Genomic DNA, 15,330 nt, shown 5'->3' on the forward strand with positions numbered 1-15,330 from the left:
TGGCTGCAGCCTAAAGCTGACATGCCTCAGCTGGAGTAAATAGAAACCAATCAAAGAAACCGTGTGTGTGTGAGGCAAAGGTCAAACGTCTACATAATTAAACAGATAAAAAGACCCTCAACAGAGACGCCACAACAACAGTGTGAAGTGCTGCCTGATTGATGAGGGGGGGAAACAGCTTTTCATGTGTAAAGAATAGGTGTCAATATGCAGAGATAATGTCGTCAAAGACAAAACACTCACGGCTGATGGGATCTGTTGGGACACTCTCCACCCTCAGAGTGATCGTCGTTCCCCCCTCGCCTTTTATCAGCAGTCCTGGAGGAGAGGATGTAGGAGGACCAGCCCCGGGACACGCTGGAGAGGCATGATCATTGCTCAGACACTGACTAGAAGGTCATAAGGGCACACATGTGATCTATTGTGGTTAATATAGCTGGTGTCCAGACATGTTTTCCACTTCAATATTATTCAGATTTTCCTGTTTAGCTTGTTTTCTTTCCATCTTTTGCTTCCTGCTTTTTGAATAACTTCAAAATAACACGTAAAACACTAAGTTCAGTAAAATAATGGGTCAAATTGCTGAATATAGTCTTGCAGCATTAAACATGAACCAAAGAAAGTTGATTCTTTTCGTCTGGACGTTGCATTTTCACTGGTTGAAATCTTTGATCACCCATTCAAATGACTTCAGTTTCAGCTGACTGCAGCTTTCCCAACCTTACAAACACTACATTTGCATAACGACTGAAAACACTGACTCACAATGCTTTCCAAAAAACGTGGTTAATCCCAGTTAGTTCATTTTGGTTTGGGCCTTTTTCCCCTTAATAAATGACGATCATCACCTGAAAACCGGCCTTATCTTTATCTCATATTAGAACTTGCTTGATCTGAAACACGCAAGTCTTACAAATATCCAACAAAAAAAAGAGGTTGAAGACTTTTTCACAGTGTTTCACACAAGTTTTGGTAAAAGGTTGAAGTATGTGAAGCCTCTATCAAGAAAAACTGCTGTAAGACATTACTGGAATTGTCTCTCACACCTAGAGGTGTCACATACTAATGCAAAAACAAAGTATGCAGTTCTCCTTTTAGTGTGGTTACAGAGCTCAATTCCCTAAAGTTGTTTTCGAGCGATATTCATTTGCTAAAACAAAAACACAAGATGAGTTTTACTGTTAATAATTTGCTGTCCTTAAGTTTTTTGTTTTTGCCGACAGTCAGCAAACCCTCATCTCTGGAGCTTCCACTTGTCCCCTCCTTTAATCTTTATCAAATTTCACTGGGAGTGCTAATATTGGATCAAGCTTGCAAAATGTGCTTTAAATTTTCAAATAACTTTTAACTACACTCCTCTAATTACGGGTCAGTGAGGGTTCCTGTCAGCTTTGATAGGGAGCGCGTGGGTGCCGTATGCTTGTCCTGCATTCACAGCAGTCTGGCTGTGCATGCACAAATCATTTGCAGCTGTCACATGTCAGAGCTTGAATAAGATGAAGCTCTTAAAATGCCAACAATCATACTAACAAGATCTCTGCAATGTCTGTAATTAAGAAACTGATGGTCAGAAGCTCAGCTCCAAAATAAGTCATTTATTTGTACAAGGATTAGAGCGTTTTTATGAGACAGAAAGGACTTCAGTTTAAAACAACAAGCAGCTTTACATAAAAAAAATATACTGATACAGAACCAGTACACTACATTAAAAAGACAAAACAACCCAACGTAACACTCATGTCAACATTGACGTGATGAAGGCTACAGATAAAAGAAACGTAACTTAAAACTGGCTTACTGGTTTGTCAAAAGAACTGACAACTGAGGTTAAGAGTATCAAACAAGATCAGCAGAATTCCAGTTTCAGAGAAAACACCAGCATTTCTTTTTTTATTTCTTTTTAAGAGAGGTACCTTAGGATGATCCCTAATCATCAAGGTGGGAAAGACTACATATTTCATTATGCTGACATGCTTCCTTGCACTCTTTCCCCTCCCCCTCTGCCATCACAGAGGAACTCTGAACTGCTTAAATCCCACCTTGAGGAAATGAGGAGGCATCTGCAGGAGCTCAGAGCTGGGAAACAGGCCTATCCTTCCTTATAGCATTGCTTGAAGCAGTCAAGACATGAGGAAAAAAAGGGAGTCATGTAAGCATAATAAAAAGCACCAGTGATGTTATGATCAGTAATTCATGTCGCCGTATCCAGAGTATGAGCCCTGGGTGTGTCCTCCAAATCCCTGGTACATGCTGTACCCCTGATTCCCCCAGGACGACTGGTTTTCCCAGCCTGTGAAGAAACATTTATAACCCCAGATCATTTATATGTATAAATCAAGATTAAATATAAAGAAATAGGAAAAGCGGGAAGTTACTGTAAGAAATAGAAAAGGAACTTGCCATAATTATTATAACTCTGTCCCCCGGTGACAGAGCTGGGGTAAGCAGTGCTGTACATAGAGTAGTCTCCACCTTGGGTCAGCATCTTTCTCTTCTCATCTCCGTAGCCGTAGCTGTACGGACTCTCCTGATCAGCAGGAGGCGGCATTGACTGGTAGCTTTCTTCTTTCGTGGTGCTGGTGTTGGAGCTGGAGACGGGTGGGGATGAGTACGTGATGGTGGTGCTTTCGGGGTAAAAGGTGCCGTAGGCTGAGGTGGTGGGGGCGGTACCTTTGGCTGTGGCAGTGGCTCCATTATTGCCATATAATTTATCTTTAAGATAAGAGAAACAAGAGGTAAATGAGAGGTAAGTGCCATTTTCTTAAAAGACACGATCCTAGAGCTGCAACTGACGACAACTACAAGTGACTGTTGATCTATTTGCAAATCATAGAACCGAGACAGTTCACGCTTGTTCAAGTTTAAACAAACAAACAAACAAAACCCCACCACACACATAAAGATAAAGATCTTGATGCATGCTCAATCATCCAGGTAAGGGAATCCCAAAAAGTTGATCCTGTTTATCTGGACATAGCGTAGCAGGGAAGCAGAAAAACATCATTTGAAGAAAGCCCTGAGTGAAAGTCGCTATCCCAGCTGGACATTTGTCAAAGGTGGGAGGGCACCTAAAGAAATCTCCAGGCAATCCAGAAGAGAAGAAGGACAACTGTTACCTAAGTGAAAACCTTTAGTTATCCCTTATGTGTCAGGAGTATCGGAACGGCTGAGACCTCATCTCTGTGGCTTTCAACCCCCAAAACGTGCTCTGGCAGAAACTGGTCCACCCTAAGTATCGGGTCCCCCGGCACAACCAGAGTAATTTAGCGTACGCTGTTAAGCCATTGCACACACACACACTTAGGCTGCTGCCCCCGCGACCCGGCCCCGGACAAAGCGGATGAGGATGGATGGATGGATGGATGGATGTTAAGCCATTGCCATGATTTATACACTGGGGAAACCAAACAACCCACAGGTCTATTCACACCTACAGGCCAGTGGACACTCTTTCAATGATGAGGATGTACACATCCTGGGCAGGGAGCAACACTGGTTTGAGCGCAGAGTCAAGGAGACCATTTACATGAAAAGGGAAAGACCTCTGAATCAAGCAGGGGGCCTAAGGGCACCATCTTACAACACTGTGACTGCAGCCAATCCCTAACTCTCTGTGAATGGCCATTGACCAACTATCACTTCTCAATGTTTGTTGATCAATGGTCATGTCAATTTGCATATTAATGATCAAGAAACTGACCTCCAGGCCATTTTTCACCAGTGGTGCTAGTTTCAGTCTTTATGCAAATGTACTGGGTTGGAAACCTGCAGTGAGCTGAGACTGAAGAAGTCATTTGAATGAGTGCTGAAACATTTCTCCAACTGAAAAAGCTACGCCCAGAAGAACAGAATCAACTTTTTGGGACAAAGATAAATAAGTGAAACACATCTTGGAATGTTTACCTAGAAGTTTTAAATTTTGGTAAACATAATTACAAAAAAAAAAAAAAGGTCTTTTAGCCTTGTTATTGCATGCATCATCACATATATCCATCACATATAACTGTAATTAGGCATCTTATGCCTTTCAACGAATCAGCAAAGCTTCTGCATGACATTTAAGCCTTATTTAAAAAAAAGTGTACATCACAAAAAACATGTAAAACCAAATACACACACCCTAACATAAAACCAGAGTGCATAAAGCTAACAGACATTCAGATACTTACGATAGCCTGTGCCAGTGCTGCTCTCATAACTGTAGTTGGCTTTTAAAACAAGAAATCACCATTTAGTGCAAACTCCATTTACAGGTTTAAAGGTTTCCTACGATGATTAAATTGACTCGTAAATAGCATAAAGTTTCTTACTCTTGTTATAGCTGGGTCCTGCTGGAAACTGCTTGCCTCGACCCCTGCCCCGACCCCCTCTGTGGGGACCCCAGCCACGGGACCCTGAGTCTGAAGGGATGCCGCGGATGGTGCCGAATCCTGGGATGTGCTGTCAAAAAGGAAACGTGAGAAAAATGTCATTTTGAAACAGCCTGATAGTTAAATTGCTTGAGTTGTGCATTTTAAAGCTCACCAGTTGGATACATTACCATGTCAGTGTAGGTGACTTTCTTCTTTGAGGGATTTCTGTTATTTAAAAGTCCACTGTCATCTGGGAACAGCTTCTCTAAAGCAGCGAGGGCAGCGTAGGCCTTTGCTTCCTTCTTGTTGGAGCCTCGTCCTTTGAACTTCTGCCCATCAACTTCCACCTGTGAGACAGAAATGAGGAGAAAAGATTTTAGGATTTTATGAAGCATGTCACAGCATTTATACACAGAGAGTGACTCCTGCTGGTAGAGGAGATGGAGAATGTGTGTTGTGCACGCCGTGTCTATTCTTTTGAGCAGCAGTGCAAAAACATAGCTACAGTGTTCTGCTGAACCTCCACATGTGCAGCATAGCATAACATTAGAATTTTAGTGAGTGGAAAGCCACCACCAACAAATCGCCTGTTACACCCGCACAGCCTAACAGCTCATTATAGTAACTCTAATGTATCCTCTGATCTATGGATGTTTATTAGTTTGGGTTTATCCTGCCGAGTTTAAACATCTATTACAGACCATATGCTGTTAATTTTGGGAAGAATCCTGTCCAGAATAATGGCTCACAGGACCAAAGGAAATCGTTTATCTCCCACCTCTGTCCTTCTTTCTGAAATAATCCCACCCACATGGGACTTAACAGATTAAACACAAATACAGAAATCTTTACTTGGCTCTACAGTTGCCTTTACAAAGCCCAAGATATCAAAGCTGCTATACAGTGCAGTGCTCACTTTACACCTGATTTCTGTTTGCTGTATACAATACTGCTGACTCACCTCCATCACAAAGCACTTTTCATGGGAGCCACCCGTCTCTGCCGACAGCTCGTATTTCAGGCTGCGGCGCTTCTCGTTCAGCTCCATCACAGGGTTCTTGCCATTTTTTGTTAAGATTGGACCCTGACCAGTCTGTTCACAGCAAGCACACATAAGAAAAAACTGTGGTGAAATGCACAAGTGTTTCTCTCTGTGGGAACTTTTAGGATGCATTTGTAAATACGGAGTCCAAAGAGAGCTCAACGACATACATCTTCAGATGTAGAAGAAGTCGGTGCAACAGCTTTAACAGAGTCCTGGCTTCCTTCATTTTCACTACTGGGCTCTGATTTAGATTCAGAAGTTGTGGGAAGACCGAGATCTTGCAGTACCTGTGAAAAATGAAAGTAAAAAAACTATAAGACACATAAAACAACATTGATTTCTTTGCCCAGTCTGACTTTACAAATGTTCAAACTTACAAGTTGGGCTGCACTTAAACAAACAATCAATTAGCAAAATGTATGGAACCAATCAATAAACAGTAACTAGTCCATCAGCCAAAAAGTAACCAAGAAGAACACAGTACTGAGTATTTATACTAAAAGTCAGCTTGTGTAGATAACAAACACCATTACCTTTGTGGCTACATTAAGCTTAGCGGCACGTTTGGAAGGCCCCGTTGCCTCGTACGTCTTTCCATTTAGATCGACAGCCATTGTAAAGACCGGCTCGTGAACTGGGCCAGTCTGAGATGTAAGTCTGTAATCCAGACCAGGTCTGTACTGGTTCAGACGCATCACGGCATTCATGGTAAGATCATCGGTGACTACAAGGAAACAACAAAATGAGCAAACAGATTCATTTTGAGAAGCACACACAGAAAAATAAGGCTACAGAAGTCAGCATAAAGAGTAAAAGACAAATGTCACATTAACATAGGAGTCACAAAGTTGTCATTTTCACAGCACTACTCAGCTTATGTGACTTAAATATTCTATCCAAGGACACCAAAAGATTTAAAAAAATAAATCTAACTTTTAATAGCATTTATAATTATTTTGATAAACAGAATGAAATATTATGGCAAAAGGAAATTATGTACACCTTGCCAGAAAAGCATGTTCATGTATGTAAACATACAGAATATTTATTCCACAATACCAAGTCTGTGTTTTGTCATACAGTTAAAGATCAAAGGGATTTTACAGCAGTATTTTTTGTGTTACAGTGAATAATTTGACATTCATTACTCACAGGATTTCTTCTGAAAGCGTTTCTGGAACTTGAGAAACTTTCTCTGTTTGCTGTTGAGGTGTGTGTCTTCTTCTCCTGTGTCCACGTCTGTGAAAGGTCTCTTAGCTGGCAGGTTCAGTTGTCCAACAGGTGGTATCTGGGCTACAGTTATTAAAAAAAAAAAAAAAAGGGAAAAAAAGGAGATTTGATGGAAGTGTTGATTTTTCGAACACAGGAAATAAAGAAAAATAAAAAAAAAATAATAGCCCACCCATGCCATCTCTGTAATTTGCTCCCAGCGATTTTCGTGACCTCAGAGGTTTAGAGTCCATCCCCAACACTTTGTGCATCTGTCCAAATGCACACAGCCTCAAGGCAAACTAAGAAAAACATCAAAGTTATGCACTAATTTGTTGATTTAATTTTAAAGGTGTACATGTGTGTGGGTGCTTCTACAGGCTCACCTTACCTGAGCACTCTGTGTGATGTCTTCACACTGCTGCCTAGTCAAATAGCCAATGGCATCAACAGCTTCCTTTTCACAAGGATCTTTAATTCCAGGGCCATCTGTGCACAAATACCATTCAACTGGTGCATGAATGTCAGCTCAGTGTATAAATTTACATGCAAGTTGCACAACTCAAATAAAATCTCACCTTCCATAAGTATTCCTGAGGCTACGCACTCTAAAACCCTGCGGAGGGCCTCGCCCGCTCCCAGTGATCTCTCAGATGTACCAATAGCTTTCTCCACTAGCAGTTCAAGTGGCTATGTGGAGACAAGAAGACAAAACCGACACTTCAGGATGAAAGCAGCTGAAATGACTTAAACACAAATCTCCGCTTTGCTGCTGTCGGAGTAGATGCACAAAGAGTTTCCTCACCCATCCTGAGAGTGGCGTCCAGGTAGGAACGCGGTTACACAAGTCCCTCATGAGTCGGATCACAACGACGGCAGAATTCAGGGTGTTAACTTTTGCCTGGAGGCAGAAACAAAGCCCATTAGGTTAGCAGAGCTTCTGTCTGTGATGGAATCCTTTCTGAGATTTCAAACAAACAAAAACAAAACAACCCAAGCACAGAAGAGTAATAAGTACTGAGCCTTCTTCAAATCAACAGTAAGTAAAACTTATTCAAGCTATGTTAGCCTTTTATGACCTTTGACGTTGAAATCGAGAGAGCTCAGTCTCTCGACATGTACTCATGTCGATACCAATGATTTATCCACTTCTGTCATTGGTATAGATGAGCATTAATTTAGACATTTTATAAAGATCATTAACAATATGAACAAAAACTGAGAGCAAAAACTGTTACGGTCCTCTAAATGGACAGGAAATAAAAGATCACTCAAGGAAAACAGTTCAACCTGATGTACAAGTAAGGACGTGAATGCAAACCTGGAACCACTTGGCGTGGCGGAGAGACGCCAAGGCAGTTAGGCATTTCTGCCTGTCCAGAACGTCCGGCGGATCGTTGACTGTTCGCGTTTCTATTGACGAGGTGGGGTAAGAAGAAAAGGTACAGTTTGACCAAGGGGGTTGTCTCTGTCTTGCAGCTCAGGGAGTAGCAAACAAAAACCAGCAAACAACCAGCAGCAGGGAAAGGGGGTTTACATAAAGACACGTTTTGTCCCAGCAACCATAAAGGTCTGCTAAAAGAGATCCCAATTATATTTTCCACAGTGTATGCGGAAGTAAGACGACTGTCAGAAACAGCTGTAGTATTTATTTATAACATTGCACAGCATTAAAATATATGCACTGCACTACATCAAATACCCCCTCCCCTGAGCCACTGGGATTAGGTTTGTTGCTTCTCCCCCCTCCTGAGACAGTGTGTCCAGTTGGTCAAAGGTCCAGCGTTCCTAAAAAACTTGACAAACTAAAAGGTAATCAGTTGTAAATCACAAGCATTTAAGAAGCTTTACGTCTGCCCTACGCTGCAGCAAAACTGATGAATCCCTCAGAAAAAAAGTGGCCTAAAAAAGGCTTTATGACAGACTGACTATATTAAAAAACAAAAACAAAAAACAACAACAAAACAAACAAAGAAAAAATACCAGCTTTGGGCAAGTTTTAGCTCATTTGTTCTACATTATACAGCTAGGGATACACCGGCTGATAATCTATGCCAATGCTGATGACAAATAATTTGTGCAGTAACCTATGCCATGATTTTTTGTTAGTATTTATTACCCCTAGAATTGATGTGAAAGATCAACAAGATCAATCTCTGCCACTGTAAATATGCAACAGTAAATATGTTTTGGGAAAAAAATATCTGCTCACTTAACAAGGCTGATCCATGTTTGGACAGTATACTATGCACAACTCTGCTTGGACTCTGTTGAGTTGAGTGGAGTTGACTGAATTTAAATTGATAATATGCATTTTCATCAGGGGTGCATGATATTAGCAAGGATTTTAATCACTGTGGCATTTAACAAACACAACTTAAAGTTTTAAAATATCAACTTGCACATTTAACTTGTCCAAACCTTGACCTTAAATTAGACCTTTGCCTAAAATGATTGTTTTATTGAAACAGAGTAAATATGGTTTGATCCAACAATGATTAAGCATTAATAATCCTACCCCAGGACGTAACAGCTCCAATAATTATCCAGTCTAATAATTTTATTACTAATATTGCAGGATTTTTAATGTGCAGTCCCAGTGTATAGTGTATTAAAATGGACTAAAACTGCACTGAGACTGATATGGTTCTCAGTCTGAGGCTCCCCCTGAAATTCAAATAAACTTTAGACTACCAGATAAATGCAGCTAACGCTAATCAACACAGGAGCTTTCAAACACTACACCAACCAAAATATTCACCTGAACAATGATTTTTTTGCCTTATACTGTAAATCCTCCTAAGGTAGGCAACAGCTGATCAGTTTTGCTGCAGCTAGTTCCAAACACATGTTCAGCATCAAGGATCATGCATGCGCGCTTGAACTTGTTATTCTTTAAAAAAGCCTTCACTTGAAACATGAAAACAACAAGAATATACAAGTTTTTTTTTGTTGTTGTTTTAAATGACTGAGGCACTGTCACTAACAACATGAGCAGGATGCATCAGTGACTACAGAGGAAATATCCTGCATACGTCAGTTTGCAACAAAAACGACGAAAGGACTCTCGTGCGAGCAAAGAGTCAATGTTCACTGGCATCAGTCTGACACGGTCACTGTACAAGCTCCACTGAGGTTTAATGAGATGGGACAACTGGTTTGATTTCAAACAGTCAGTGCAGATTAATAAATCAGTGGAGCAGTACAGCGCCTGCATACCGACAACACAGATCAGGGCTGGGCCGACATACGCACCTTCTTCTTCTTCTGCTTCTTCTTCAGCAGTTTCACTCTCTTGCACTGTCCTGACAAGAGGTGATGTCAGGTGGATAATAAGAGTCAGAACTGACTCCTTGGTGCTCGTAACAACAATGGCTGCATCTCCTGGACACTGGCTGACTGCATATGTCTCAGGTGAATTAGTCTATTAAAAAAAGAGAACAAATAATTAAGACGGTTAAACCTGGATTAAAATAATCCAAGTCAAAATATGTGACATGTGTTTTTAAAGTATGCTGCAGGCACTCATTTCTACCTCTAACTGTGCAGAGAGTTTTTCGGCCACTTGTTTCAGCAGAGTAACTGTAGGCTTGTTGGAACAAAGCAGCACCAGCTCCACGTTCTTGTCCCCCTTCAGAAGGAGTCCCTTAGCCACCAAACCAACTCGCATAACCCCACGCAGCACACGCTCTTGTGAGCCATCACTTTAAGTTGAGGGGTGCAAAAAAATAAAAAATAAAAATTGCCAATTAAATCATTTATATTAAAACAAAAGCAGTTTTATTTATTTATTTATTTTAAAAGCTTGCAGATATCCTTTTAAAAGCATCGCAGGTTATTCTCTCTTACCTCTGTGCTTCTGTATTTGCTTCGTCATCTTTTGGAGCATCCATCTGGTCAGATACAGTCTTGAGAGCGCACTCCACATGGGAGACGATTGTCTGTACTGCCTCCAACTCCTCTGTTGGGGGGTACACTTCAGAATGTTTGGCCAACACGTAGCGATCATATGGGCCCGCCTGTACGTGAGTTGTTGTAGATTCCTTAAATAGAAAAAAAAATAAATAAATAAAATAAAGACAAAGTTCATACTGGAGGAAACTCACTGCAGATAACAGTAAATGTATAATTACTTCATATTGCAATATTATTTCATGACAGGTAAGTGTTAGGATTCATTAAAGCCATTTTTTAAACTACGTTTTACTGCTGCTGATATATTCCAGTGAAGACATATGAAGAAGTATAATAATAGAGTAATAGCGGTAATAGGAAGTCTGTGATTTAAAAAAAAAAAAAAAAAAAAAAAAGGAAAAATAAACAGGCGACAGCTTTCAAGAGGAACAATGTTTTTGCAGAACGAGGGGAAACAAAATGGGGATGGAAAAATACGACATGTTCTGTGAATTCAGGGTTTCCACCAGGGAAGTTGTTGGACCTGGCGGCTACTGTGACCAAAATGGGGGTTTATTACAGTAACTTAACGTCACAAGATATTCATGAGACAATATTCTCCTGTTATATTGTCACGACTAAAAAAGACTTAAAAAAAGGTTGTGTGTTTAAAATCATAGAAATACCAGAAGGACAACACTTAATAATATTTAATCGTTAACCTCTGCTAAACTTAGACATGGAAAGCTGCAGGGTTTGTAATACAATGGAGTAGAAACCCTGTGATTATCTAGTGTATCTATTTATCAGGCAAAACAAAACCAACCTCACGATAACGTTTATCCTCCATATGCTCGATAGCAGCAATGTAGTCATGGTACTGTCTAAGCTCCTCTTCATAGCACAGACAGTCATACCAGTAACGCAACTCCTCATATCTGGAAGACAAAAGAATTTGAGAACATATGAAGAAAAGTTTCAGAGCTCAAGTTAGAAGAGATGTGTCAAGTGACATAATTTATGTCACTTAATTTCAGTGTTGGTCAAGTTACTTGAAAAAAGTAATCAGTAACTAATAACCAATTACTCCCCCAAAAAAGTAATCCCGTTACTTTACTGATTACTTATTTTCAAAAGTAATTAATTACTTAGTTACCTTTTAAAAAACACGATTTACAACCTGAATAGGTGATAAAGCGATAGATCTTTCAGCCCAATTCTACTTTTTCTGCATAATCCATCATACAAAATGTAATCAAATGGAAAAGTCTCTTTTTAAAACTTGTTTTATCAGTTTTAACCTTTTAACTTTATGCATCAAGCAAAAATTAAATTATATGCAACATTCTCTGACTGGAAGAAATTTGTTTTAAACTTATTTAAACCTATTTTCTGCACATTCCAGCACATAAAATATATATTTTTTGTGTGTTTACACTCACTCTTTCAAATAGATGCAAGTAAAACACAGCAGAAAATAAATAACATCAAAGACTAGCGGCGCTTTTGCTCTATTTTCACCTGTACAGCAGGAGTGGCATAGGCGGAGGTTTACCCTGGTGCAGGTGTGCCGCAGCAGTCAGTGGAAGAATCCGCGAGTTTCTCTGTGAATTTCCCATTACGTCATAGCGCACTCCGTGCTTGCTTGGAAGTTTAGGGGGTTTTTTTCACTTTAAAAAGAAGTTTTCTTCCCACGCACAACGGACACTAATGTTTTTGTCACTTTTTATGGAATCAAACTCAAAATAAGGTCAGTACTTCCACGCTTTAAACGCTGCACGCTCATACTCTCTCCCGCACTCGATATATGATGCACTGTTGATCTGCACACAGTTGTTGTCACGAACGTCGCACTCGCTTACGTCACTGTCATGAGACATTCTCGCTAAAAATCACGGTTTTAGTAACGCAGCGTTACTACGGGAAAGTAACGGTAATCTAATTACGTTTTTGCAATAGTAATCCCTTACTTTACTCGTTACCTGAAAAAAGTAATCAGATTACAGTAACGCGCCCATCTCTGCTTAATTTCACAGGACAGGGAAACATACTCTTGTTAATGTATCGGCTCTTAAATTTGCACTGAAACGGCTGATCTACTCAGTATGCTTCAATGATAATAACAACAATTTCTTCTATAGAGTAATAAAGGTTGTTTTCAGCACAATAATAACAAGCATTTAGCTTACTGGAAAACAAATCTATTCCTCATTATCTGACAGAGCTGTTCAAAGGCTGCAGACTTGTTCCAGCAGACAAGTCGAACTGTGCCGCATCATAGACACATAATGTGCCTTATTCTACTTGCGGGACATCCCAAACACTCAATCAATACCTACGTGCAAGGGAGGGATGTTTACTCGCCTCTCACAATTTTATAGGAAGCATATTTGGAAGGACTGAGCCTAGAATTTAAAGTCTAAAACTCTGTGTCCCAGACACAAACTAACCTTAGATTAAAAATGAATTTTAAAAAAGCGGTATTCTTTTTTAATTTTTCACACTTTAGAACTAGGTATAATGCAGGTCTGTAAACTGGCTGTGCAAGTATAATCACACTAGGCACACTCCGTACAGTGCTCAAGTATGTTTGACCCCCCCAAAGTCCACATTATTTGACTAGTGCCAGTATGTGATGAATGTAAACTGTGCCCAAACATGAAACTCAGATATTTTGTCAACAACAGCAGCCTTGATTGCTTTGTTATTTGACAGATCTAAAAGCCATTTAAGAGAAGACTTACCTAAAAAAAACAAAAAAACAACAAAATACATGAAGTCATGAAGCTCCCTATATTTTGCAAGTGTGCCTTTAAAAAGTGTGTGTGTTCAAGAAAGCGAGAGAGGCAATGAGATGCACAAACAAACCTGAAGCATACTCCAGCCAGATGTTTAAGCATGGTGTGAACACAGGCCAATGTGGCAACATGTGAGTGAACCTTTATTCTGTGCTTGCAATGAACCAATTCCTTGAACATGAGCTGCCTGACTGAAAGAGACTTTTCAGTCTTCAAGAGATTATTCTTCATAGTTTGTGTTTTGTTTATTTCATTTAGGGCTGTTCGATATAACGATATATATCGGATGGTTCATTTTACACTATCGTTTGTTTTGTGGTGTCATAAAATAAACTGTTTACAGCAATATTTTTTTCATCGTTTTGATGGTCACTGTAGTGGCTATATTAATTTCTTAAAGTTCTCTCTTTCTCTTATATTTTATATAACCACACTACAATGGACAAGCGCCTGTTTTTATGCATTGTGGTTAGCAACAAAGATGGTAACTGCATCGCGTGTCCGCTTGTTTATTTTCCACACAAACCTTTCACAATAAAGCTCAAGATCCTGTTGAGACTTTTCAAAATAAACTGAATCACGTGAAAGAGCAGATTATTTACGGATGAGAATTAAAAAAAGAGCCGCCAGGTGCTAAAAAATAAACCTTAGACTCAAACGTTAGAACAGGCTTTTCCCCGCAGCACGCTGTGTAATAAATACTCACAAAGAAAACTGTTACAGTTATGCTGTTACAACTTATGTCTAAAAATGTATCGTTTCATGCATCGGTTAAAACACTCGACTCCAGCTACATGACGCGCAGCTGGAAACACTTCCCGCAAGACGAGCTTCCCGAGAGTCACAGAATTTACAGAAAATGTTACATTTTTGTGATTTATGTCGTTATCGGGAAGATAGAATTCTTATATCGGGATATGAGATTTTGGTCATATCGCACAGCCCTAATTTCATTAGTTTTTTTTTTCCTTTATACAGAACCTGTTGCTGTATTTTAATGAAAAGTACAGAGTGTACTATGCAAATGCTAGCTTTCGGGCATCTTTTATTCAGGACCATGCATCATGTGCGTGTACCTGTCGAAATCATGCGGATGGAGGCGGTGTCCCTGTTGTATCAGGCTGTCCCAGTACAGCAGCTCCTCGTATGCCTGGTGCTCGTCCCACACTGGCGCTGCAGCGGCCGCCATGCTGTCGCGATCGCAGGACCCAAGCTACCACCTGTGCGCCCCCAAGTATACACCACTGTTAAAAACAGTTAGCAGGCAATTGGCTGTGTAATAACAACCACAATAAAGCAGCAGATGATTTGACATTATCCATGTATATGCTAACGTTAACTAAGCGGTACACTTGTTACGCTGCAGGCTGAGACATGTGGTTAGGATGCAGTAACTACGCTCACAGCAAACTAAATATATTTATAATAATAATAATAATAATGATGATGATAATAATAAAAAAACTGGTCCCTTACACCCATAATTATTCCATCCACATAAGTCAAGGCAGCCAATTAGCCTATGTTTACAGCGACTGGATGCTAGCAAGCTAGGTGAAGTTACCCAGAATGTCAGTGCTGTTAACGTTGCATTACATTTCGATTATGTCTTTAGAGCTCACCTCTGTCAACGGGCCAGTAAACAGGTGTAGGTCCCTTAACGTTGTTAGCTTCAGGATGTTAGGTTAGTTTGAGATGAGCCAGGCCTGCGCAGGATCGGTCACTCCGGTGAAGTTTCGCTTCTTCTTCTCCTAGTTTAATTGCGGGTCGCACATTACCGTGTTTAGGTGTATACCGCCACCTGGTGAACCGGAGTGTGCGTTATGTCATAACTAACTAACTAACTAACTAACTAACTAACTAAATAAATAAATAAATAAATAAATAAATAAATAAATGCAAAGTAAAAGCAAGAGTAAAAAGGATGACTTGTTTGAACATGTTCCATGTTGGACATTCCACAAATGCACTACAAACTAGACCTTGGAACAATATGCTTATTTGCACACCTCAGTCACATAGTTATTGAACA

The 15,330-nt window shown here is 40.0% G+C and overlaps 1 protein-coding gene across 2 annotated transcripts; it reads right to left on the reverse strand.

Annotated features, from left to right (window-relative positions):
- Positions 1-1,580: 1,580 nt before the first annotated feature.
- LOC147328418 (interleukin enhancer-binding factor 3-like) lies at positions 1,581-15,072 on the reverse strand. 2 transcript variants are annotated; one of them, XM_086296771.1, is made up of 20 exons: positions 14,921-15,072; positions 14,375-14,518; positions 11,327-11,438; positions 10,456-10,649; positions 10,142-10,310; positions 9,862-10,030; positions 7,928-8,019; positions 7,412-7,507; positions 7,185-7,296; positions 6,998-7,095; positions 6,800-6,908; positions 6,550-6,690; positions 5,931-6,121; positions 5,565-5,684; positions 5,314-5,445; positions 4,541-4,699; positions 4,311-4,440; positions 4,170-4,208; positions 2,401-2,712; positions 1,581-2,290 (listed from the first exon to the last, which is right to left on the reverse strand). In XM_086296771.1, the coding sequence occupies exons 2-20, from the start codon at positions 14,485-14,487 to the stop codon at positions 2,184-2,186; spliced, it is 2,595 nt and encodes an 864-aa protein (XP_086152897.1). In that variant the 5' UTR covers positions 14,488-14,518; positions 14,921-15,072; the 3' UTR covers positions 1,581-2,183. The 2 variants fall into 2 exon arrangements, with proteins under 2 accessions (XP_086152897.1, XP_086152899.1); XM_086296773.1 differs by having other exon boundaries at positions 14,375-14,542; positions 14,921-15,068.
- Positions 15,073-15,330: the final 258 nt, after the last annotated feature.

This window comes from Aulonocara sp. 'chitande type north' Nkhata Bay, linkage group LG6 (genome assembly GCF_057382095.1).
Source record: "Aulonocara sp. 'chitande type north' Nkhata Bay isolate Kocher_YH1m ecotype deep benthic linkage group LG6, A_spYH_male_GT1.1, whole genome shotgun sequence".
Classification (NCBI taxonomy): Eukaryota; Metazoa; Chordata; class Actinopteri; order Cichliformes; family Cichlidae; genus Aulonocara; species Aulonocara sp. 'chitande type north' Nkhata Bay.